The 25,499-nt window shown below is 40.7% G+C and overlaps 1 protein-coding gene across 3 annotated transcripts; it reads left to right on the top strand.

Annotated features, from left to right (window-relative positions):
- The first annotated feature begins 5,238 nt into the window (after positions 1-5,238).
- LOC144606787 (splicing factor, proline- and glutamine-rich-like) lies at positions 5,239-24,348 on the top strand. 3 transcript variants are annotated; one of them, XM_078423145.1, is made up of 11 exons: positions 5,239-6,039; positions 7,170-7,471; positions 7,750-7,845; positions 7,997-8,214; positions 8,459-8,543; positions 8,664-8,778; positions 9,659-9,695; positions 11,287-11,432; positions 13,754-20,195; positions 20,405-20,471; positions 21,406-24,348. In XM_078423145.1, exons 1-9 carry the CDS (start codon positions 5,380-5,382, stop codon positions 13,886-13,888), a joined length of 1,794 nt encoding a protein of 597 aa, XP_078279271.1. In that variant the 5' UTR covers positions 5,239-5,379; the 3' UTR covers positions 13,889-20,195; positions 20,405-20,471; positions 21,406-24,348. The 3 variants fall into 3 exon arrangements, with proteins under 3 accessions (XP_078279271.1, XP_078279272.1, XP_078279273.1); XM_078423146.1 differs by having other exon boundaries at positions 8,018-8,214; positions 21,406-24,347; XM_078423147.1 differs by having other exon boundaries at positions 20,142-20,195; positions 21,406-21,882.
- The last annotated feature ends 1,151 nt before the right edge of the window (positions 24,349-25,499 follow it).

Genomic DNA, 25,499 nt, shown 5'->3' with positions numbered 1-25,499 from the left:
ACAGGTATGTAGGTTAATTGGCTGGGTAAAACGTTAAAAAAAAATTAAAAATTGTCCCTAGTGGGTGTAGGATAGTGTTAATGAGCGGGGATCACTGGGCGGCACTGACTTGGAGGGCCGAAAAGGCCGGTTTCCGGCTGTATATATATGATATGATATGATATGACTGTAATACACAAGAACAGTTGCACAGTCCTAATTAGTGAGTGGGAAGTGATCTGATCTAAAGCTAAAAAAGGCGGTCTTTTCACCCCTATCTTATTGTGATGTATTAAACCTTTTGCCAAGTTCCTCAAGAATGAAGTGGGTATAAGCGGGAAGCTGATCCCATGGTGCAGAAGTGCTGAAGTCAAAATCTCCCATACATAGATGATATCAGTCTTTTCCCCAGATCCACTTTTGTTCCAAGTGCATGAACATCTGCAACTGGTTTGATCTGTTCTTGGGAGTGAATTAATTACAGAAAAAAAACATTGTTCTTTGGCAACTTGTCCAACTGATTATGTACGAAGGAACCGCTGATGCTGGTTTACACCGAAGATAGACACAATATGCTGGAGTAACTCAGCGGGTCAGGCAGCATCTCTGGAGAAAAGGAATAGGTGACGTTTCAGGTCAAGACCCTTCTTCAGACTATCTTGTCCAACTGATTGTCTGTCCTTATTGCTTTCAGGTCCAATTACCCTGAAGATGGTGGGATGATGAGTCATCGCCGATCAACTGGACTCTGACAACTTCCACATTTTCCAGATACACTTTATTTACTTGTGCACAAAGAGAGCAGCACAGTCCCAGTTACCGTACTACTCTGCAATTCCAATCAGAACCGTCAACGTTTTATACAGATTTTGACCTCTGAAATGTGTGCACTTTCCAATTTCCCATCATCAATAACAATACGTTCTCAAAACATTAATATACAAATCCAATAACATTAATACGAGTAAACCTACATGCTATTTAATCCTTTATTTAATTTTCAATATCAAGAACCTTGTAGTGTGCGCCAAGGAATACCCATCCCAAAACATTGAGGTACGTCAATGTATACCTATCAGGAACATTAATGTGCGTCAATGAATGCCTGAAGCTTGTGCTGCATAGCTATCCTAACTTTTGTCATACTAATTTCCACATTGTGCTGTACAGCTATCTTAACCTTTGTCAAACTGCAACTTCCACACTTCCCCTTTTTGTCCTGGAAAGGACAATGTAAGGTTTTGCTGGAGTTCAATAGCATAGACTTTCTGGAACTCAGTAGTGACTATATCAGGGGTGGTCGGTTGTTGGATCATGGTGGAAAGGACTGATCTCTGAGCTTTGACCTTTGAAATGTGCACACTTTCCAATTTCTCATCATCAATAACAATACGTTCTCAAAACATTAAAATACAAATGCAATAACACTAATACAAGTAAACCTACATGCTATTTAATCCTGTATTTAATTTTCAATATCACGAACCTTGCAGTGTGCATCAAAGAATACCCATCTAAAACATTGTGGTACTTCAATGAATACCTATCAGGAACATTGATGTGCGTCAAATAATGTCTAAATGTTGTTGTGCTGTACAGCTATCCTAACCTTTGTCATACTGCAGCTTCCACATTGTGCTGCACAACTATCTTAACCTTTATCATACTGCAGCTTGCACAGATGGGTCGGAGGACCCAGTCCATGTACCAAGATATCGTTGGAGTGTATAGCTGAAATGAAGCAGACTCTGCGATTGTAAAAGCCATACTTTGACTCAATTTCAGGAAAGAACATGGTCATCAAGAAAGAACCTGGGGTGAGATTCCCTTGGGTTTGCTGATACAACCCTTGGCCTGCTTCTGCACTGCAGCAGTCTGATCTGATTTCCAAATTGACTGGATATTGAAAATAGACTTTTGTCACCAAAGACGCAATGTAGAATTCGACAGACATTAGGAAAGAATAGACCTCAATGTGGCTTTCGTTCTGATGATTAACTTTGTGAGAAATACATCAAGCTGTACAAAAACAACTCTGTGGTTCTATCTTAGACACAAAATGCTGGAGCAACTCAGTGGGACAGGCAGGAGAGAAGGAATGGTGACATTTCAGGTCAAGACTCCTCTTCAGACTGTTCTGTTCCTGTGTTGTGAAGGCTGGGTTTGACCATGTTACTGTGGTGCATTCTCTTCAGTTGGACTATGCCACACCATCTTTATCATGTGAATGAACTTGTGGAAAAGCTTGTACAGACGAGCACTTTGATCTCAAGTCACTCAGGCAACATTCTGAGGTTGTGTGGGAAAACAAGATGGTAGGCCATGTTAGAATACTCCCTGGGCTCAACTGTCAAAGGCAATTGAAAGAACGCTTTATCATCAGAACTTTCAACCAAATATCAAAACGACACTTGGCTGATGGTGAGACACTCCGTCAAATCCTTCATGTACTGCACATTCTGCACTCAAAGCAGCCCCAAAGGGATTGAAACCATCACCCACCTCCTTCTAGAATATGTATTCATCCAGATGGGCTCCAATGAGAGCAGTGATCTTTGCCAAGGTTTACCCTGAACAGCTGCATAACAAAGGACTCTATGTCCTGTCAACTGCGCCTATGATTGCAGATGAAAGTACATACCGACTGTTGCGGGAAGATTATCAACTTGGTGAAAGACACACCGCAGTCTGCCTAAAACCTACTGATCTTTCAATGCAAGGAACAGTCCATGACCAACTACTGCAAACCGGCATAATCCTAGGTTATTATTATCACATGTACTCAGGTACAATGAAAAGCTTTGGTAGAGCGAAGGGAAAGATAGAGTGAAGAAGGCCAGGACTACATGGGGAGTAATGTGCTGAACCTTGGTGCAGCTCCTGCAGTCTCTCTGGAGAAGCACTGGTTTGGTGCCCTGCCACCCCTGCAACATGGTCGGCTATTAAAACCATCTTACACTGTTAGCTCAAGGAATGCAAGTACATGAAAAGTTGGTGTTATGTTGATTTGATGTAAATATTATAAGTAGAATAATATGGCTCGTACTAATAATTGGCATATGAGAGTACTGCATTATCAAGTTTTGTAAATAAAATATATTTTCGGAAATTCCTCAATACATGAGCAAGGTAATGGACACAATGGCAGATAAAATTTGGCGCACAGAAGTGTGAACTAATTTGTTTCTGCAGAAGGGGTACCATTCTCATGGAAGCAGGAATAAAGATATTTGATGTTTCACATATATGTTTGAAGATGGTCCAAAAAGTTGATAATGCAATTAAAGATATGTACACTATCCTGGTCTTATAAACAGAGATATTAAGTGCAAAAGTCAAGCCAAATCTTTCTAAATCAACAGATCAGCTGCAGTCCTCTGTTCATCAATAAATTCCACAACTTCAAGTCCTTGAAGCTTCTGACCCTCACCCCACAATAAGTCTGAAGAAGGGTCCTGCCCTGAAACATCGTCTGTCGATGTCTTCCAGTGATGTTGCCTGACCCAGACTTACTCCAGCACTTTGCATGTATTTATTTACTGGAACCCAGCAGGATATGATTTATGCGGCAATTCTGGAGAAACTTGGAAATTTCATTTTTAAAGTAGGCTGTGGAATGTTTATTGGGTGTTCAAATAATTCTGAGAGTAAGTAAGGAGAATATTTCAAAACTGACATAAGAGTCTGTAGTCCGATGACACAAATTAAAAGAATTGGCAACAACATCAGAGGATGAGACGGAGCTTCTTCCCACAGGCCATCAGGACTGTCAACTTTTATAACCCCAGAGACTAAATTTTTGTCGACACTAATAGTTACTTATTAACTTTATTTATATGCTGTAACTGTAATTCTTTTTTGTGCACAACCCGCAGGCATTGCCACTTTCATTTCACTGCACATCGTGTATGTGTATGTGACAAATAAATTTGACTTGACTTGACTTGAGGAGAGCACGAGCAGAACCATTTCTTGGCCCACAAGTTGTTGTGTATTGTAATGCAGTCCTGAAAGATTGGTAGAAATAAATTCAGGTCACTTTCATAAAGGTATATAAAGGGGAGAAAATTGCACAGCCAAGGGACAAGATCTTGAATATCTAGATATCTCTTCGATAATTAATTTTTGGTTAAATGGTGTCCTAATATGCCATACAATTCTGCCATTCCATGAGTGCTGCCAAATACAGTCAGTCACCAGACCTTTGATGGTTTTTATAAATGCTGGTGGCAAGGCCACACATGGACTGATGTATTCAGCGTTGATACCTATAAAAATGTGTTGCTGAAGGCACCAATGACACATAAAACTAATTCTCCAACAAACAGCAATCAGCGGGAGAATTTGAACTGAAGCTAACAAAGAGGTGACGATCAAGAAAGTAGGATAAAAAATATATTTTAAAAAAGGCTTCAAGGTAACACGGGAATACTTCTAGTGTAAGAAAATAACTGCAGATGCTGGTACAAATCGAAGGTATTTATTCCCAAAATGCTGGAGTAACTCAGCAGGTCAGACAGCATCTCAGGAGAGAAGGAATGGGTGACGTTTCGGGTCGAGACCCTTCTTCAGACTGAAGAAGGTTCTCGACCCGAAATTCACCCATTCCATCTTCAGTCTGAAGAAGGGTCTCGACCCGAAACGTCACCCATTCCTTCTCTCCTGAGATGCTGCCTGACCTGCTGAGTTACTCCAGCATTTTGTGAATAAATACCAGGAATACTTCTATGTAATACTGAAGATACAGAATAATTATAATTATAATTTGAAATTCATGAAAAGTTCATAGAACAATCTTCGAGGCGAATCAAGGGTCTCTTTTAAGAGTTTTTACTCTTCAATATTAAGTAATAAATGATTATTTATTTAAAAATATATCAACCGAAAATGTCAGAATTAGATGGGTGAACGTGTGAAAGGTAAACACAATGGATGGTTAAATGGGAAGGGCATGGTGGATTCAGAGTGATGTCCAGTGTGTCAGTGAAGGGGCGAGTTCGGTGTGGTGTCGGTCCCAGGGACAAGGCCTCCATTGCTGAACAGGATGAAGCACACGGTTCCCTCCCGCACCAGTGAAGCGCTCCTTTGTCTGCGAGGCGGTGGCCGTAGTTGGAGCCGTGCGCTGATGGACATGGGCCGTCGCCAATCAGCTGTCAGGTCGGCCGCGCGTCGTCGCAGCGACCCTCCAATGGGACGCCGGCGGGGGTGGGACATCGGGGCGGTATATAAGGAGCCTGCGCCCGCCTCGGCGCCGACCGGGCGCCATTTTGCGCACTTCTCCACGCTGACCTCTGCAGCCGGTTTGAAACAAACTCTGTGGGGGGAAAAAAACCCGCGCACAATCGCTGGTGGGTGTGTTTTTATTCTTTTTTTAAAAAGAAAAACATCCACGGAGAGGAAATGTCTCGGGATCGTTTCAGGAACCGCACGGGATTCCAGAGGCGCGGCGGCATGAGCCCTCCGTTCCGCGGCGGCGGCGGAGGAGTCGGCGGCGCCAACCGCAACAGTGTCCCCAACCGCCCGAACGGAGCGGGAAACGCGGCCGAGGTCCTGAAGCAGCAGCCGGTGCCTTCCTCGCAGAGCCAGGTGGCGGGGACGACGACGACGACGACGGCGGCGGCGGCCGCCCCCACGCAGACCCCGCCTCAGAAGACGGCGGCGCAGGCCTCGCAGCAGAAGTCTCAGGAGCCCGAGAAGAAGAACAGCGAAGCGGCGCCCGCCCAGCCCCCGGCGGTGGTGGCTGCGGTGGCGGGGGCCAGAGGCGGGGGCGGCGGCGAGGGCAAGCCGCCCTACCAAGGGACGGAGAGCCAGAGCCGCCAGCCCCGCGACTCCAAGCCGACCGAGGGCGAAATGCGGCAGCAGGCGCAGGATGTGCTGCGGGCCCAGCTCTCGCTGCTCCGCAAGCCCGGCGAGAAGACCTACACCCAGCGCTGCCGCCTCTTCGTCGGCAACCTGCCCGGCGACATCACCGAGGACGACTTCAAGAGGCTCTTCCAGAAATATGGCGAACCCGGCGAGGTTTTCATCAACAAAGGCAAAGGCTTCGGCTTCATCCGTCTGGTGAGTGTTGCCCGGCCACCTGGCGGCCGCAGGCGGCTAGGCCGCACCAAGCGCGCCCCCGGCACGGGGTGTGTCGCGTGACCGCGCAGGCGCGCCTCCCCGATCGCGGGAACGTGCATGCGGTCATAGGCCGCCCTGTTGCTCAATTCGGTCATTGTTCTGCATCTACATTCTGGATTTAGTTAATTTTATTATGTGTATATGTGCAGTATATTAGAAGGATCTGTAGATGCTGGTTTAAACCCAAGATAGACACACAATGTTGGAGTAACTCAGGGGAACAGGCAGCATCTCTGGAAGGAAGGAATGGGTGATACTGTCTCGTTGAGTTACTCCAGCATTTTGTGTCTTATCTATGTACAGTGTGCTCACATATTGTTGTAAGTATGAATTTCATTGTTCCGTTGTTGGTACAAATGATAGTAGCAGACCCCCTTGATTTCGATCTCGTCAATATCCCCCACCTCAGTCTCTCCTTTATGGGGTTAGTCGTGTTTTCGCTCATGGGGTACTTTCCTTGTAGTGGAAGTGGCAGACAGCCCAGTTATTCGAATCTTCTGTTAACACCCCCCCCTACCACCATTCTTCCACGTATCCAGACACGCTTGAAATCTCCCCTGTGACCAGTTAACCCAGCAATCTGCACAGATTTGGTATGTGGGTAGGAACCGCGGCCGCTAGGGGCAACACGCTCATGCATAAAAATATTTTAACTCCACCCAGACGCTACCAATGACCAGGGTTGAATGTGGGTGGCTGAAATTGGGAGGTAGTAGTAGAAGATTGACTAGCGGTGAGAAGAGAATCTGTAATACAACTCCCTAAATGCGCACTGCAGGCAATCGGATTTCTGGCTTTTTTGCATTCGTGTGTTCTTTATACTTTTATTTCCTGCCGCTTGTACACGCGGCGTTGGATAAATGTTGTTTCTCAGTTAATGGAATGGTTCAACTCATTAGAAACGTGTGTGCACATGAGGTGTTGATTTTCTACTATTTGTTTCAATGTTTGCATCACAAAGCACCATTTTGCATATTTTGTGCTTTAGTTTAGTTTGGCTCATGCTTTTTTGGCAGTTTAACCTAGAAATGTAGATGTGTGGTTTTCAAAGTTTTTGTCTTTCTCTTAAGGAAAGCAGAACCTTGGCTGAAATAGCCAAAGCCGAACTCGATGATACGCCTATGAGAGGCCGACCACTTCGTATTCGTTTTGCCACACATTCTGCTGCATTGACTGTCCGCAATCTCTCCCCTTATGTCTCAAATGAATTGCTGGAGGAAGCTTTCTCTCAATTTGGTCAAGTGGAGAGAGCTATTGTAATCGTAGATGATCGTGGCAGATCAACAGGCAAAGGAATAGTTGAATTTGCTACAAAACCAGCTGCACGGAAGGCACTTGACCGATGCAGTGATGGAGTATTCCTCTTGACAGCGTAAGTTTTAAAATAAATAAGTTACTCGGTTGCTTTTTAAAATTCAGTTGTTTCAAATGTTTCTTGAACAACATTGTAGTTCATGAGCAGATATGTAATTAAGCATGAGGGTTTCTGATTTTATGCAGTAGCATTGCATTTGCTGAAGGAAATATCGGTATGGGTTTTTAATTATAACTGACTTTTAATATTTCAACAAGAGCTCAATATGAATGGGGGTTCATAAAGGTAGCCCTGGAAGAGAACAAAACTGTCAAATGTTATTCATTGTCTTGTAGGTCTCCTCGTCCTGTAATTGTGGAACCGATGGAACAGTATGATGATGAAGATGGCCTTCCAGAAAAGCTTGCCCAAAGGAACCCTATGTATCAGAAGTGAGTTTTAGAATAGTTTAAAAACATATTCAAGTGGATAACAAGTAATTTATTCTAATTTTGTAACATCGCTGTATTTGCCTTGATGCATTACATCTGCAGATTTGATTTCTTTGAATTAGTGGAATTATTAGACTAATTGAGGTGAAAGTTGTGCCTCCGTTTTTTGCAGAGAGAGAGAGCATCCTCCTCGTTTTGCTCAGCATGGAACATTTGAGTTTGAATATTCCCAGAGATGGAAGTCACTTGATGAAATGGAAAAACAACAGAGAGAACAAGTAGAAAAGAACATGAGAGAGGCCAGGGATAAGTTGGAAAATGAGATGGAAGATGCATACCATGAACATCAGGCAATGTTGTTGAGGCAGGGTATGCTAAGAATCATTTAAGCATTATCTGACATTGCAACATGACTTACAACATGAAGTTACCAACTGACTATATGAAAATAACTATGTTGAATTGATAATCTGTTGAATTTGATGGTTATTATGCAAATGATAACATTTGTGATTGAATTTTGTGCAGTCAAATGGAATATAGTGATCTCTGCATGAATTTGGTGAACTAAATGCTCTAGTTGATTTGTTTCTGTTGTGAAAAATTACTCTAGATCTTATGCGGCGCCAAGAAGAGCTGAGGCGCATGGAGGAGCTCCACAGCCAAGAAGTTCAAAAGCGTAAACAGCTTGAATTGAGGTGAGAATTAAGACTTCATGCAAAATTGCTCTAAAATGAGAATCCTGTGGCCTATTTGTAGTTAAAGCTTATTACTTTGTTAAAATCTTAATTTAATACTGTGGTTTCTACATTATCCAGGCAAGAGGAAGAGCGTCGCAGACGAGAGGAGGAAATGCTGATGCGGCAAAGGGAAAAAGAGGACATGATAAGGCGCCAGAGGGAGGAGAACTTCCGCATGGGGTACATGGATCCTGTGAGTTTCCTTAATGTCATGGGGCCATTTTTCTCGTGCAATATGTAATGTTTGTGTATCTTGTGCCTAAGATTGCACCAGCACTTAGTTGAAAACATGCTTGTGATGCTTGAAATGAAGATGCCATCAAAATCCCAGCCTCAAATTCTACCTGCATCTCCAAAAATGTTAATTCTAACATTAACCAGATTGTACCAGAAGCAGGACAATATGAGGTTACACATATTTATGCCCTCAAGTCTCTTGGTTCTGTCCACCTGCATTTGTTTGGCACTGAAACACTCAACGCTCTGAGGCCTTTGCTTATTATAATGTGATGAGTACCCAAATTAGAATACCCCTAATTTGCTCCAATTTTGTGAACCTTTGTGCTTGTACGAATGCTTGTTAGCTGACACTTTCCAACATTTGCTGACTTAGTTATGATCTTAATATAGACGATAATTTGATATCTATGTCATTGACTGTACAGCCGGCATATCCAGTGAATGCATTCTGTGGTGGAATTGGACTATATTTAATAAGACATCACAAGGACTGCGAAGTGAAAACTCTGCTTATGCCTTTGCTTTAAACTTGCATTGTCTGGCTTTGTACCTAGCAATGCAATGGCATAGGACTGGTGTTTGTCTATCTGGGTGGTGTCAGGCAATTATAAGTAGGTAAAAATTACAGCAAGCACGTGTGTACTTCTGCAAGGGGATTTTCCATGTTTAATATCTGGCTATTCTCAATTAATGTTGCTAACTTCCCAAACTGTTTTTGCAGAAAAGTGCTGGTCTCAAATTTTGAAACTTGGCCTGGATAGCTCTTGCTTGAAGCACTTGTAAATTTGGTAGTAGGTTCTGATTTCTAATGAAATTATTTTTTTACTTTTTAGAGAGAGCGTGAAATGCGTATGGCTGGAGGAATGACAGGTAAATGCATATTTTTTATTGTTTTATTTTTCTTGAATATTTTGAGTTTGCTGTTTCAATAATGCTTTTTTTTTTAATCACCTAAACAATTGTTGCTGCTTGTATATTGGCTGTGTTGAAAGTGACTCAAAATAATGGCAAGTGATATACAGTTGATATTGTAGACTATATTTATTCTTTGGAAATGGATCACAAACGTCGTGGGTTGCTTTGAGAACAGTATGGATAAAGAATTGCATTACAAAGATGACCCTTGCAGGTAAAACTGGCGTCTGGATGACAATGTAGACAATAGACAAATAGGTGCAGGAGTAGGCCATTCAGCCCTTCGAGCCAGCACCGCCATTCAATGCGATCATGGCTGATCACTCTCAATCAGTACCCCGTTCCTGCCTTCTCCCCATACCCCCTCATTCCGCTATCCTTAAGAGCTCTATCCAGCTCTCTCTTGAAAGTATCCAACGAACTGGCCTCCACTGCCTTCTGAGACAGAGATTTCCACCTTCACCACTCTCTGACTGAAAAAGTTCTTCCTCATCTCCGTTCTAAATGGCCTACCACTTATTCTTAAACTGTGGCCCCTTGTTCTGGACTCCCCCAACATTGGGAACATGTTTCCTGCCTCTAATGTGTCCAATCCCCTAATTGTCTTATATGTTTCAATAAGATCCCCCCTCATCCTTCTAAATTCCAGTGTATACAAGCCTAATTGCTCCAGCCTTTCAACATACGACAGTCCCGCCATTCCGGGAATTAACCTAGTGAACCTAAGCAGTGACTGTCCCTGGAGATTGAGGTATATGGAAGGGTGTGAGTCCAGGTAAACATAACTAGAAGCCTGTGGGTTAACACAAAATCGAGACGGAAGATTGACAATTACATAAAAGATTAGAGTTCAAGTTGGTGGTGTGCCATGGTTGTGCATGGAGCTCTGGACAGACCAGTGTTTTATAGTGTGGTGGATCATGTGTTCAAGCATCTAAACTAGGAGGTTATGGTTGTATTAATTGAAATGAAGAGGTTATTTTAATTCTTCATAATGGGAACAGTGAGGACCTATTAACAGAATAGTCAGACAACCAAATTAGTTTAACCTCTTTATTCTACTCACCCAGATGGGAGAGAGCCTAGATACCGGAGCGTTCAGAAACGCTCAAGCAGCTAGTGTAGCCTCTCTCTCCGAAAGCTTATATTTACACACCTTTTATACCCCAAATACATGTGCCAGTATTTTTCCATCGCTGCCTTATATGGCAAGTTTACAATGCCCTATAAATCTTTTGTCTTTCGGGACCTCCGTGTCCATCGTGACCTCTTCTTTCTTGGGAACAAAGGGCAGTCCATGTGGCAAGATGTTCTTCTTAACACTTCAAAGCTTTGAGGCCGGTTGCTGATCAGCCATAAACCGCACTTCCACGCTGACAACGATGCCCCAGGATGTCCCAGCAATATAATCCGAGCTGGAGCTTTTACACTCCTGCAATAAAACCCACATAGCTACATTCGTAATGTTAACCCCTTACAAATATGGTGTATAAATGTGTGACATAAATGTTCATTATTGCTAATTTCTCATTGTTTCACATTTCAGAACAATTTACTACTGCAAACCAAAGCTTCCCGCCAATGGCAGCAATGGCCTATGAAGGTCACAGTACATTGAGTAGTCCTGGAGGACCTAGTGCAATGACTGGACAGATGATGAGCACCAGTGCAAACACTGGCGACATGGCAGGGGTAAAGCATACTGTGTTTCAGAGTGAATGCTTGAATGTATGGACTGATTGTAGAGTGAAATGAGTGGGTATTTGGTATGATGATAGCCAAGGGAAAATTGTAATGGATACTTTGTAATTTAAACTAAGGTCCTTGTGGGGTTCATCTGCTTATCTTGTCATTACTGAAACAACACAAAATGGCAAACTTAGAAACTGCTTGATTAAGGCTCTGGTGGGAGCTGAGTAACATAGTCTGGACTTGGCATGGGGTGGATTCGACTTGGTTTTCTTTTAATGGAATTACATGTGACACATTAATGAACATTACATAAGTTGATTTTAATCAGTTTGCATCTTAACAATTGATCACAGGATCTAATTGCCATGCCACTGGTCAAGTTTGGTTATGCCAAACATAGCATAGTCATTACATGCTTGCAAGTTCGAGTGAAATCAATGTGTTTGTGGGGCAGAAGTCTGTAAATCAATCTACTAGAAATGCATTTAAATTACCAGATCAGCTGATCGTATTACCAAGGTTTGGGTTTTTAGAACTTGAATGTGGAATTGATGGTTTGTGTGGTTGGGACAAGCATGCCAAATTAGGTATGCTGGGGAAATGGGTCAATTTCAATTTCCCAAATAGGTACTGGAGGATAGCAATGGCATAACTGCTTGCATTCATGCTAGGAATGAAAATATTCCCATAGTGTCTTAAGATTGGTTAGTGGGTTATTTTGGAGGTTACAAGTGGTGTTAGTAGTTGCAATTGTTCTGATACGGAAGGCGTATTGTCTTGCTCTATCCAGTTAAATCAGTTTGCAATTTAGGTTTCTTGTTCTATAGGATATAAACTTCTGATTTCCTGTCCTAATGTTCCGTCATCTGCAACCACTGTTATATACATAAACATTGAACACGTGGTTCCAGTTTACGACAAGCTGCAATATTGAAATAAGTGAAGAAAATATTGTGACTGTAGTAGCTCCTTGTTAAATTGCATAGATACACAGTGCACAGGTGGAAATCAGCTATCCCACGGCGCCCGTAACTGTTCAACTGCAGCTAGTAAATAGTATTTCCCTGCATCTTAAAATTACTTATCCTGACCGTTGCTAGGTCTGGCATAGTGGAAAGATGCGGTGGATGGGTTTATTATTTTAAGGGAAACCCGGGTCACATGGGAAGATGGGGTGTGTGGGGATGAGCGGAAGTTTATCCATAATTTGTGATTTAAGAGGCTGTTCCTGCAATGTCCTTCTAATTCCAAATGGTTTAATCTTGGATTAACTAATATTTCAGTGTTATTTATTTGGTTGAAGTGCTTCAAAGACCTCAGTCCTGCATTGGATGACGATTGTTTTGGCAGAATATGCCAGCACTTAGTTGGCCTGCAGTGTGATGTTGCCCCATGAAATAAATTGAAAGAGGCTGTTGAGTGTCCTCTAGCGCAACAGCATGCCATGTATCGTGGCAAACCTGCTTGCCCTACCCTCCAAATGTTTGAGGTGTTCTGTGCAAGTGGTAAATTCGATGAGGCATTTTAAATCGTAAATGGAGTTATGGACGTTAACAGTGCATTGTTCTGCAGTATACGCAATTTATCCTGGTAATCCTGAATGGTAACAATGATCCAGTGTTGTAGTACTTGTGTTGTATTGTGATGGTAGATTGTGGACTAAAATACATTTTGAATGTTACATTTTATATAATTTTCTTTTCAACAGTTTTAAAGGCAACTGATAAGATCGAATTTTCAATCTGTTGTGGGAACTATCATGCCTTAATAGTAAACATTTTTTTTACTGAAACAAAATTAATTGTACTCAACAACTCTTCAGTACTACAATACTGGCTTGTTAGTCAGATTGTGTTAAAGGGGAATAGGTGGGAATAAGTCGGTGGTTACTTGTGACTTCGATTGAGGCCTATGGCTATTTAACTTGAAGTGTTAAACACTGCATCTCTGACAGATTCAATGCTGAGATTGCAATGGTAATGAGACATTCTAAGCCCAAATCCTTTTTGTGCACATTACACTGCATTCCTATTCTTGTAAATGATTTGTTTGCACTAAAAGCAGAATAGCCATTGTTCTTGAGCTGTCACAAGTCATGGGAGGATTATACCCACCATGGATTCCTCCATGTGCTGGTTGGTAAACTAATGAACAACTTGCCCTCTTTTTTTTCTTTTTATGTGCCTGGTACCTGTGGATCGCCCCATTCCTGGTTGTAATCGACGAACGTTGACTACGGATGCCTTCCCTGACCTAAATGTTACACATTTTCCTCATTTTGTATGGACTTTGATTGCTACCATGTGATGAACTTCCAATAGCGTAATGACCGCTTTGGACAGGGGACACCAGGTCCAATGAATGCTCAGCCCCCACGTCCTATGGGGCCTACTGGTCCCAATTTTAGTAGAGGGAGAGAAGAATATGAAACAGCTAACAAGAAGCCTAGATACTAAAATTTATAGCTCTCCTTTAGTGTGCATTCCAGATACTTTCCTTTAGATGGGAACTCTTCATAATTGCGTTTTTTTAGTTGGTGGCAAAGTTGCATTTTATGCCTATTCAGATTTGTGTATTGACTAAACTTTGTAAACTGTAACAATTCACGCTGGCACATTGTGATTGTTGAATTATGTCAAGCAAGCGATAGTGCAAATAGGCATCTTTTCCCAGTACTTCAAATGTACACTGAAGTGCCATTAAACCTCTAGAAAGTATGCTCCATGTATCTTTTGAGTCATTGTAGAAGCATGTTAAATTGTGTAGGCTAAATGCTTGTTTTGAAATGGTGGAATTCTGTATTTTGGTCGTCTTTTTAAATTAAAACTCATTCGTAGTGCTAATTTGAAAAATGAGTTGTTTTTAACCAAGAATAAAGTCTGCTAAATTGAGGCAAATTATCGGCTTCCATAAGTGGGACAAAGTATTGCTGACTTGCAAACTTTGTACCATTTATCAAAGTTCATTGCAAAAAGGTACGGATTGATGGGAATTAAGTGCAACAAAACACAATTGCCAGTTGTCTGGTTTTAAATTGTAACAATTTTATTTCTGCTTGACATCTTATGGTTGCTTTAAATTACAGTAGGTCAAAGAGCACAGCAATATTTTGCTTGCTGGCAATGGACAGCATGTCCTGGATTTTTTTTGCTCGTATCTGTAATTTAAATTGTCATCCACACCTTTTATTAAACAGAACTTTTCTAATTAGCGTTTAAATTTTCAAAAATGATTCTTTTCGTCCTAGTTTTGGATCCCAGAAACCTGCAAGCCAAATTCTGTCAGTTGTACCAGTGAAGTCCACTGACAAATCTGATTTGGTTTCTGATTTGGCAAATACATTTGATATTTGAATGTTTGAAAATGTTGGGAGGGCAGGATGCTTATATTGCAGTAGTACTTAAGATGTTAAATGTTTAGACTGGTGCTAAACTCAATTCTTCAATTTTTCCTGTTTTAATTTACTACAACTCTCAAGATTAAAGCCGAGGATCTCTGGCCATCATGCTGAGCGACCTTTCCATGTGATCTTAGATTGTGAAGCTGTAACTTTGGACACAAGTCTTCTTTAGCCTGCAGTTTTTCCATTAAAGATGGTTTGAAGCAATTGGGCCCCTAGCTGACAATTTTTCTTTGCCCCATAGAATCTGAAGCTCATCATGGTGTCCTTTTTTGGCCAACTTGTTCTAATTAGATCCAACGAGATTGGTTGGCACGACTGAATGTTGAGGTTTCCGATTCTAGGCTCTTGATGTTTTTATGGTGAGCATATTTTCAGAAATTACATAGACAATAGATGCAGGGGCAGGCCATTCGGCCCTTCAAGCCAGTACTGCCATTTAATATCATGGCTGATCCAAAATCTGTACCCCATTCCAGCTTCTTTCCCCATATCCCTTGATTCCCTTTGCCCTAAGAGCTAAATCTAACTCTCTTGAACAGAGAACAAATTGATTTTTGAAATTTATTTCCTCTATTTTTGGTTTGGAAGTGGGAGTTGGGAGATTATTTCCTTCAATGGTTTCTTTGTGGCCACAAAAAAATTGCCATTTGACTTCTGCATTCTCAACTCCTGCGTCTATTTCAATCAAACTATTGGACATACTGGTATTTTGGCAGTGCCAGCTGCATTAAAATTTTCAATTTGATTGATTTTGTTGCTACGACATTTGGGTTTAAACTATTTCAGATAAAGATAACATGTCCCACCTGTGTTTGAACTGTTCTTGTCCATTCCAATTTGGGTAGATATGAGGTGCTCTGTAACTGTCCAGCCTGTTCTAAATCCATTAAATGGATTAGAAATGATCAATTCTTACCATAACCCCTTAATTTGTACGCGAGGGGTCTGTATGGCTTGCTGACAAATGTCATTGGTTGTCTTGCCATATAGTGATGCCCGATTACTCTGTGTGAGTACCCGAGATGAGTGGATACTTTTCAGTTTTAGGCCTGTAAATCAATTTATTGGGACTTGCATAAAACAAATTTGGGCCAGCAGCATCCCAGTTCTAAAGTTTGGTATTCTGGAACTTGAGCAGTAGTGATAGAAATGTGTATTTGAATCGTCAATGCAGTAAAAAGCATGAGGACAATGTGCACAACATTTAGTAAACATACCCAGGTGTTTCTGGTATTGATGCACATTCAGCTTTGCACCTTCTGCATCACCAACAAAACCAGAACATTTGTGGGATCTTATTTGGACGTGGGGATTTAAAAAAAAAAGGATGTGTGCATGTGGTTAAAGTTTTACCAGACAGATTTGCTGTGAAACTGGGGCAGGATCTAAAAAGTGGAGTTCTGAAGACTCAAATAATTTTTAGTTTCTAGTGGTAAAAGATGTTCTCCGAACAATTTGCAATTTATGATCCAGAAAGCCTTTTTAAACTACTGACCTACTATGGGTCCAACTGTTGACTTGTGAAGGTTTCACCTAAAACTTCATTTGAGAAGTTGGTCCTCTTACATCGTGAATGACTAATTGAAAAATTTCAATAATTGGAATCCAGTAGCATTTCTGGGAGGTGCAGATCTGCTCATAAGAATGAATTTGCAACAGGATGCCTGGACCACCAGAACGTGACTTCTATGTCTTCTGCCTATGGAAGCTGAAGAGCTTCAATGGGTAACTGGAAACCAAGCAGTAACATGCTGTGCCAACAAATAATTGCTGTTTAGCATTGTGATAATGGTAAGTGTTAAAACTTATTTGTGGGGATGGGTGGTGGGGCATGTTTGAACATATAATTAAATCCACCGGTATGATTTTTTTATCCAGCTCTACTAGCCGTAAGTGCAGTTTTCTAGTGAGGGGCAACTATTTTATCATTTGTTGATATTTTTTAATAGCCAAGATTGGATAGTTTTAAATCAAAATTCTGGGATGAATTAATAACTTAGGGCTACTTATTTGCTTGGGTCCTAACTCATCAATGGTGATTTAAAAAAAAAATTCCAGGCTATGCAATGTAGTTATTGCAAATGTGAATAATTTGCCCACTTTCTCAATTAACACTAATTGCAATCTTCCTCTTCGGTACCAATGGCTTCACTTTGTTCTCTTAAAATTGATGCATTTGAACATGGGTTTCATAATTTAAATAGGCTTAGTATATTTAGGTGGGGATGATTAAACCAGGGCCCTGTTCAAATCAGTATAGTAATTTGATAGATTTGATTTTGTGATGTTACTTGTAATTAGGGGCTTTTGTGAACCCTTTGAGCTCACCAGTTAGGGGGAATTTTTAGTTCTTTGGGTGATACAAGCAGAGATTAGAACTATTTTTGCAATGCCCAGTTTTCATTTTTTTTTTATGCCATAACTTGGTGCATTTAGTTGCAATAGGGGCACGTTTTTTTGTGAATTTTTGAAATTGGAGCAAAGTCACTGGCCTGAAAGGCTCACTTATACATTTTTAGAGATATCTATGAACTTGGTGTACGGCATCAGTTAATCTCAATACATGTAAAGGATAGTTGTTGCCATCTTGGTATTCAGGTGCTGAATTTTGCAATGCCCATTAAGTCTGGGAACAAATTGAAATAACTTGTCTTCCCCAATATTCTTCGGTGGAAGTTATAACAGTTTCAGATTCTCAGGTCACATGGCAACGCATCTGAGTTACAAGCCAGCAAGTGGCTGCTGGCAGCCAATTGTGCTGCATCCTTGCAAGTAATGCCACTCTACAACGAATAATTACAGTCAGCTTGTCTGCAATACATTACATTGAGGATCTGTAGTACTGCAAATGGGATTGGGCAGTAAGACGTGGAGAATAGTATTCCTGCTTGTTCTGCGGTACACAGTACAGACTGCATACAGGTATGTACAAATAACTTGTTAAAATGTCTTTCGTAATTTCTTAATTCAGTGAAATGGTTCGGGCATCACCCTTCTGACAGTGTGATTACAGTGCAGCACTTAGCGGTTGGACTGTTAGCATTCAATGTTGACTGATATAAATAATGCATTACAGCCCAAATGATGTACAGCTATTAGTGCAGCTTTCAAATACTGGCGTACCACAGCATTAAGATTTTGATGCACTTGTGGATCGTTGGCAAATGGTTAAATCTGTGTTTTATTCTCCAATTGTACTTTTGGCTTTATAAAGCTGTTGTGTGACTGAGGCCTTGAATAGGTAGGTTGTTGCTGTCTGCTTAATTTTTTCTAAACATTGCACCTGCACTTGAAGTTTTGCCAATTCCATCAATAAAGCAACGTGATCTACCTAGACAATCAGCCACTTAGTGACATACCTTGAACATCGCGTATTTAGTTTGTGGTTTGGGAAAAGGGATGGGTGGGTGTGCAATTGCCTGCAATTATGGAGGAAATGGTAATTTGATCTGCCAACTCGAGTTTTGGAAATTGAAGAGTTCACTTTTAACCTACTTGCTCTTGATGAGCCTGTCAGACCCCTTTACCCTGAAATGTGTGCACCTATTTATTGTACTTGGTTTATCTCCTGTAACTTTTAGTATAGCCTCTACAGTATGTTTTCAGCTTTTACCAAGCCAACTTTGTAATGACTAACTACAATCTATCTTGATCACTGGGGTATCTGGCCAGAAATCCTATGACCAGACCCTGTACAATGTACTTGTATATAGGAAGATTTATCTTGGGTTCAGCAGATTTTTAAGAATGCTTACTTGTTGCATATGGCAAGTATCATTTCTGTAAACGTCATATTCACTACCTCAACTGAGTTCAACTGCATCTGGCAATGTGTACTGGAAATAAGGATTTAATACTCATTTGGTATTTTAGAAGAGCAAACGTTCACCATGCTTTGCCCAGGTATATAACTATTTGGCTGCTCGGGCCTTGGACTAGTTATTACAATTTCATGTATACCTGGAATGGGCCTAAGTCAAATCACATTGCTCTTGGTTTGCTTTCTTTGAAGCCGTTAATAAGCAAATGGCTTGTTGTCTATCCACTGAAAGATGATATGTTCCAATAATCAGATGGATCACATCAGTGTTGGGTTTATAATGGGCAGTTTTCTAGTAATCTTTTTTGGCAAGTAATTAAAAAATTGAAACCATCTAGGAGAATAGAGTGGAATGTGTTCTTGACTGCTTAGATGTTTAGATTGCTTGGATGAAGTAAACTGCTGTAAAGAATCTTTGAGATTAGGGTGGAAGAGGTTGTAAATGCTGTCATGGTCCTTGACCAGATTGTTCAGGTCTGACTGTTTTGGAGCAGTTTGTTACAATGCTGGGATTTTGACACAGGTCATCTGTGCAAATTGCAGTATTCTCTGTGCAAGCTTAATTTGATTCAGTTTGTCACAAAGCACACAGCAAGATTAACATTTGATGCAATCTTGGAGCTGAAGTGTTGATCGCATGTGTATTCCATTTTTGGGAAACATACTTGCTAAGTCAAAAGAAATAATTATCTGTTTAGAATGAGCAATGAAGTATGATTTATGTGTAAAAAGCTCTGGCTTATCCCTGAAGCTGAAATCATGTTTCAATTCTACACACGGGATTTGTGAGTGGGATGTGAAAATAGATAGCTAAGTGTCTGCACTGTATTCCATCTCAATTATTCTCCGTGACTGAGCTTTTTCAGTTTAATTTGGCAACAATATTTTGAGCATCTGTGCAGGAGTGTGATGCCAGAACATAATAGGGATACTTGGTGTCTACCAGTGTTGTAAGAGGTTAGAATCACTTCTAAGATGTGTAACTTCCCTTAAATGCATACTTGCCTGATTAGGCATCTTCTTTCTGTGCCAGCTTGGTCAATTTTAATTGACCCGTTCAAATCTTAGAATTATTAATTTTGAATAATTTTAATCTTCTGTTGGCACACTGCCGTACTTGCCTGTGAAGCTTGGCATAAAGCACAACATCTTGCTTTGCACCTTTTCTTGGGGCTATGCAGGCAAGTCACCACAAAGTACACTGTGCTTTTCTGGTGTAATCCATTGATGCACATCAGTTGTATGAACGGTATCCTTTGTATCCTGTTTCCATTAACCAAGTCTTGCCCCATATATATTAGTCAATGGGTGCCACTGTGGAAACAGTGGCACTTGAGACTATTGGGGAATTCAGGCAGCTTTTCTATTCCAGATCTGCATTTGGGCTGGATTTGTATGGCAAGTTTTCCTGATGTAATGTGATCTAAAGATTATTAATATTATCAATTACTGTTGAGTTCTTACTAACTTGATGTGTTCTCTTTAGGCACGGAAAGCGCTTGATGCTTGTTGATAGGCTGCTGGTGCATTAAAATGGCCAGTAAGTAACTCCTAAAATCCCCTCCAAAAATTGACATTGACATTTAATCATGGTTTTTAAAGAGATGTGAAAGATCTTTTACAACTATTTTAGTTGTGTGGTTGTCTCGCGTAGTATTTTGCTTGTTTTTATGCAAAATGCAGTTTGGCTAATGTAGCTTGATTGGATGAGAAATAAGTTATGGGAATTCTATCTGCTTTCATTTCCAGCTTCTATGCAAAGCCGCATAGCCAGGATGTTGCACATCTGGTCAGTCACCACAAGTCATGAAGAGGGGTGAGTATATTGAAACTCAAAGTTATAGGGCAGTGAGTTTTTTAAATCAAAGTGGGTGTCTCATGAAGCCTTACTACTTTAGTCTTAATTGTATTCTCAGTTTACATTTTCATATGCTGCTGCATTTTAATTGTTCATTACACTTGAAGTGCAGAACATTTAAATTATTACTGCATGGGTATGAAAATAACCAAATAGCTAAATTGGTTTGGAAATATTGTTTACTTGATTCTTCAGTAGTCTCTTTGGCAATGTACAGATGGATCAAAAAGGATTTTCTGGTGTTTTGGTTGCTGTCCTATATCATTCACCAATCACTGAGCCCAGCACTGGTGAAAATTGTAATTTCAATTGGTCTCCAGTTGAACCCCTCTGCCACAATCCCCTCTATAATAAAGAATTGCATGAATCTGTTGTCTATTAGTGTTGTAAAAGGTTGAAATCACATCTAAAAGAGTGTAAATTTTCCTAAAATGCATGATTGCCTGAGCTTGAGCTCACGCATAGTGGGAGAAGTTGGATATACTACATTATTTTGCAGTGCTGCAAAATGACCTTGTTTTGGGAATGTGTCCATGATGTGGAAATTGCATTGGGGTTGCAGCACAGCAAGTGCTAATTCCAGAGATTTTGCATGGAAATATTTGCTTACAATTTACACCTATTTTTGTTTGTAAATGCATCATTAATAGTGCTTGGTGGTGTAGCTTTTACACTAATATATTCAATAGGTTACTTAACAGCTTTTGATGAATCAGATTTCCATTCTTGTAACTTGGGTTCGGACTTTTGTATCTGAACAAATATATTCAGAGATATAACCATCTCAATGCTGAACAATAGACTTACCTATGATAGGAAGTTAGTGTCAGCATAAATGTGTTAGAATGAACATTGTCATAACAAGCTACTGACCTCCTTTTTTTCTCCTCAGGATCTTGGATGGACAATCACCTGGATGTCACGGCCACTATTCATGACACCATTCTCTGTCAATGTAAATAAAATATTTTGTATCACGATTGTGTTCTGCTGCTGCTTTGAGCTATAACATTTATGATTGATGTAGTCTTTAGAGCAAGTTAGGTTTTTTAGTTGTAAACAAAATTAATTGAAGACTACTTGCCCCCTCTTCAATTAACACAAGCTAATATCCACTGTGTCAAGACCCATCATAGTCTTGTTTGTTTTGATCATGTCACTTTGATCTTCACGAAATTAAATCCTAGTGAGTTCAACTTTGTATGACATCAGGATCAATCCAGAGACCTCTGAATTGCTTCTTGTACTTTCACATCTCTTTGAGACTGATATATATGCAGTATTTCAGATGTCATCAATCTTTTTGTGCTGTGAGGAGTTGGTCAATTATCTCCCACTTGACCTCCATTTATTCCCCTTGTAATAAATAAATGTTGCTACCTGCACAATGGTTTGTGATTTATGCACAATGTTGCCCAGGTGCCACTCCACCTGAGCTTGTAATCTCTTGCCATTATCGTGGTAAAGCACAGAAAAGTGCCCCTTGGCCTTTTGCTCCACACTGATAAAGCATCTGCTTACGGTAATCCTATTTGACTAATTTTCTCAATCTTTGGTAAATGGGGGCACATGAAAATCCATGAAGAAGAATTTATCGGCTCGCAGCATTAAACGTCAAGATTAAATCAGGGTTTCTGGAGCTGAGTCAATGTGAGGCAACATTGCCAGCTGAATCTACCAAGATAGTTCTGCTTTTTCTGACATTCTGAAACTCACTTCATTTTGGTTGTTCATTCAGTCTATCTATTTAATGTTACCTCTATTGACACCCCTTGCAGCATGTTCCAGACTTCCCCACTCTGCTTTAAAAGAAAACGTGCCCCGCACATCTCCTTTCAACTTCCATTTCTCACCTTCAAGCCATGCCCTCTAGTCTCTGATAGGTATGGCCCACTCTATGCCTCGTTATGTTTTATACTTATATCAGGTCTCCCCTCAGCCTCTGACACTCCAGAGAAAACACTCCGTTTGTGCAACTTCCTTATAGCTCGTACCCTCTAATTTACGCTGCATCCTTTCAAAAGATTCCAAATCTTTCCTGTAATAGGTCATGAAGATCAGTACACCATATTCCAGAGTTTTATAAGCCGCAATATGATTTTTTGACTAAATGCCTGACTGATGAGATATACTTTATCACTCGAACTAGTGTTGCCACTTTCAGGGATCTATGGACTTGGGGGAATCTCATCTCACTATATTAATCATGTTAAGGGTCATGCCATTAGCTGTGTTTAAACCTTCCCCTTGTATTCAACCACCCAAAGTGCAGCACCTCACACTTACTTGGATCTCCACTGATCACAGGCCTGCAGTCTGAGTATTGTCCTTTCACCACGATCCTCTGTCTCTGCCAATTCTGAATCCAAATGACCAAGCCGTAAGTGGAGCAGCGGTAGAGCTGCTGCCTCACAGTGCCAGAGACAACTAGAGTGAACGGGTGATGGATGGCCGCCAAAGGGCCTGTTTCCATACCCTGCCTTTTGTCAATCAAGTGAATTTAAAACATGTATTTCACACCTCTGTGGTGATCCAACAATGTCTAGATATGTAATGTGCCTGGAGGACCTGGCACAGATTTCCAGATGGGCACCTGTGTTTCAGACGGAGCGCTAATGGGCTCAATCATCTTGAAGGCTTTTAACATGCTACATCCTGAGATGTTCCTTCCATGACACTTAAGGTGATAATTTCTTAATTAGTTGGGCTTAATATTGCTGTGGTTCATTGTACACAAATCAACAAAGGAGACGCCTACAACCAAACCGTGCTGAGTATTAGCGTGTTTCTCCCTGCTGAGTTTCAATTGAATGAACACAAAAGGGAAGAACTAAAATTGAAATATTAATGAGCAAGATTGCCAGAATTCATAAAGAAATAACAATGTTAAAGAATATATTGAATTTATAGAGTCTTGAGTACAATTTCCTAGAGTGGGAATTTCCTAGAGAGTGGGAATTGTTATCTGCCAATTAAGCTTTAAAATGGTGCTGATGGATTTTCTATGGTCAATTTCTAGCATGGGAATGCAAGGAAATGGATGAATTTAGTAGCTTGGATGGAAGGAACACTCAGGAAATTTGTGGAACTTACAGAATCAGCACAACCAAAAATATGATTAGCTGGAATATTGGAGTTGATTTTCCTTTTTCCCCTCCATTGTTTGTGTGAGTTCTTGACTCAGAATAGATCAATGAGGCAAATAATTTTAACTGCCATGTTCACAGCTCGAGTGGTCACTTGGTGAATATGTGGTCCATCCTAACCAGTTTTGTTTCTTTTCCATCAACTATCAGTCTTGTAAATGCTTGTTTTATAGTTTAAGGCTGTTATCATCTGCATATTTTAGTGAAACTAATGAGCAATTTCCATTTAAACCTTTAATGCAGAAAAGAGTAAGTGATTGTATGATTCCAATTTTTAAAGTATGGCAAATTGTTGTCTGGCCTTCTCATGATGCTGCTAAATATTCATCTTCTGAGCATGAGAAAGATTCTCTACCCCTAAACAATTTTTATTGAGGTCAAAGGTAATATTCTAACTAAAATTAACAAATTATGGACAACTGAACTGAAAGTGATTGTCACTGCTCTGTAGCCTGTGATTAATGAGAATTGAAACTTGTGGACTTAACATCACGGAGCTCGCGGTCTCTGGTCAGAGACAGACTTCGGGAACTCCAAGCCGCAGGAGCTTTGACAGCCCAGGCTCGGGAGCTTCGACGGATGGTTCGACTGCCCTAACCATGGGAGAATATAGAGGAACAAATTGCACTTTTTTACCTTCCATCACAGTGAGGAGTCTGTTGTGGTGGATGTTTATGTTAACTTGTATGTAGTTGTGTCTTGTTGCTTTTTTTCTTATGGCTGAATGGTAATTCGCATGTCATTGTACATTAATTGGTACATGTGACAATAAAAGACCTTTGAAACCGTTGAACATCAATTTACATTCAATTTGAAGAATGGTCCTGACCTGAATCGTCTGTCCATTTCCCTCTACACATGTTGCCTGACCTGCAGAGTTCCACCACACTTTGTGTTTTGCTCAAGATTCCAATATCTGCAGCTGTGTTTCCAGCAGCCCAGCTTGGGCCCAAACAGGATCCAATGTATCTATCTACACACTGCATCTCAAAATAGTTCTCCCTGAGTAAAGAAGGGTCCTGATCTGAAACATTACTTGTCCATTTCTTCCAGCATTTTGTGTTTTGCTCAAATTTCCAGAATCTAATTTCTTGTGTACTCATTTACACGAATCCCATTTTATTTTATTCCACCCACATTCCACTTAACTTCCCCCAGTCGCCTACACCAGTGGCCAGTTAACCTACCAATTTGCATGTCTTTGGGATCTGGAAATAAACTGGCCATGTACTCACAAGGAGAATGTGCAGACTCCAAAATAGGCAGTGCCCAAGGTCAGTACAGCCACACTACTCACTGTCCTATCATATATATACAGCCGGAAATGCCTTTTCGGCCCACCAAGTCCGTGCCGCCCAGCGATCCCCGTACATTAACACTATCCTACACCCACTAGGGACATTTTTTACATTTACCCAGCCAATTAACCTACATACCTGTACGTCTTTGGAGTGTGTACGTCTACGTCCTCTGTGCAGTGTGCATTTTTCTTAAACATTTGCAGGTATCAGGCGATTTATATCTGTAACATGTAGCTGAATTCACAGGCCCTATCATGCTACTTGTTGCTCTGTTTCACTAATGATGACTTGCTGCCACTCTGCAGCTTCTGGGGCAGCTGATGCAGATTATACCACAGATGGCATAGTTTGTGAGTTGCTGCATAGCATCCATCACTGAAGCAGGACAGTTACTGAAATATTTCTTCCTCAAGAGAAGTGAATCTTTGGAAATTTCTGGAGAATCAGGTATTGATTTCAATCAAGACAGATTGACGTTTCAGGACATTAGAGAAATCATGGTATATGATGACCGAAGACCAATTGTTGAGTGGTAGAGC

Source organism: Rhinoraja longicauda, chromosome 27 (genome assembly GCF_053455715.1).
Source record: "Rhinoraja longicauda isolate Sanriku21f chromosome 27, sRhiLon1.1, whole genome shotgun sequence".
Classification (NCBI taxonomy): Eukaryota; Metazoa; Chordata; class Chondrichthyes; order Rajiformes; family Arhynchobatidae; genus Rhinoraja; species Rhinoraja longicauda.
This window is presented reverse-complemented; position numbering and strand designations above follow the sequence as displayed.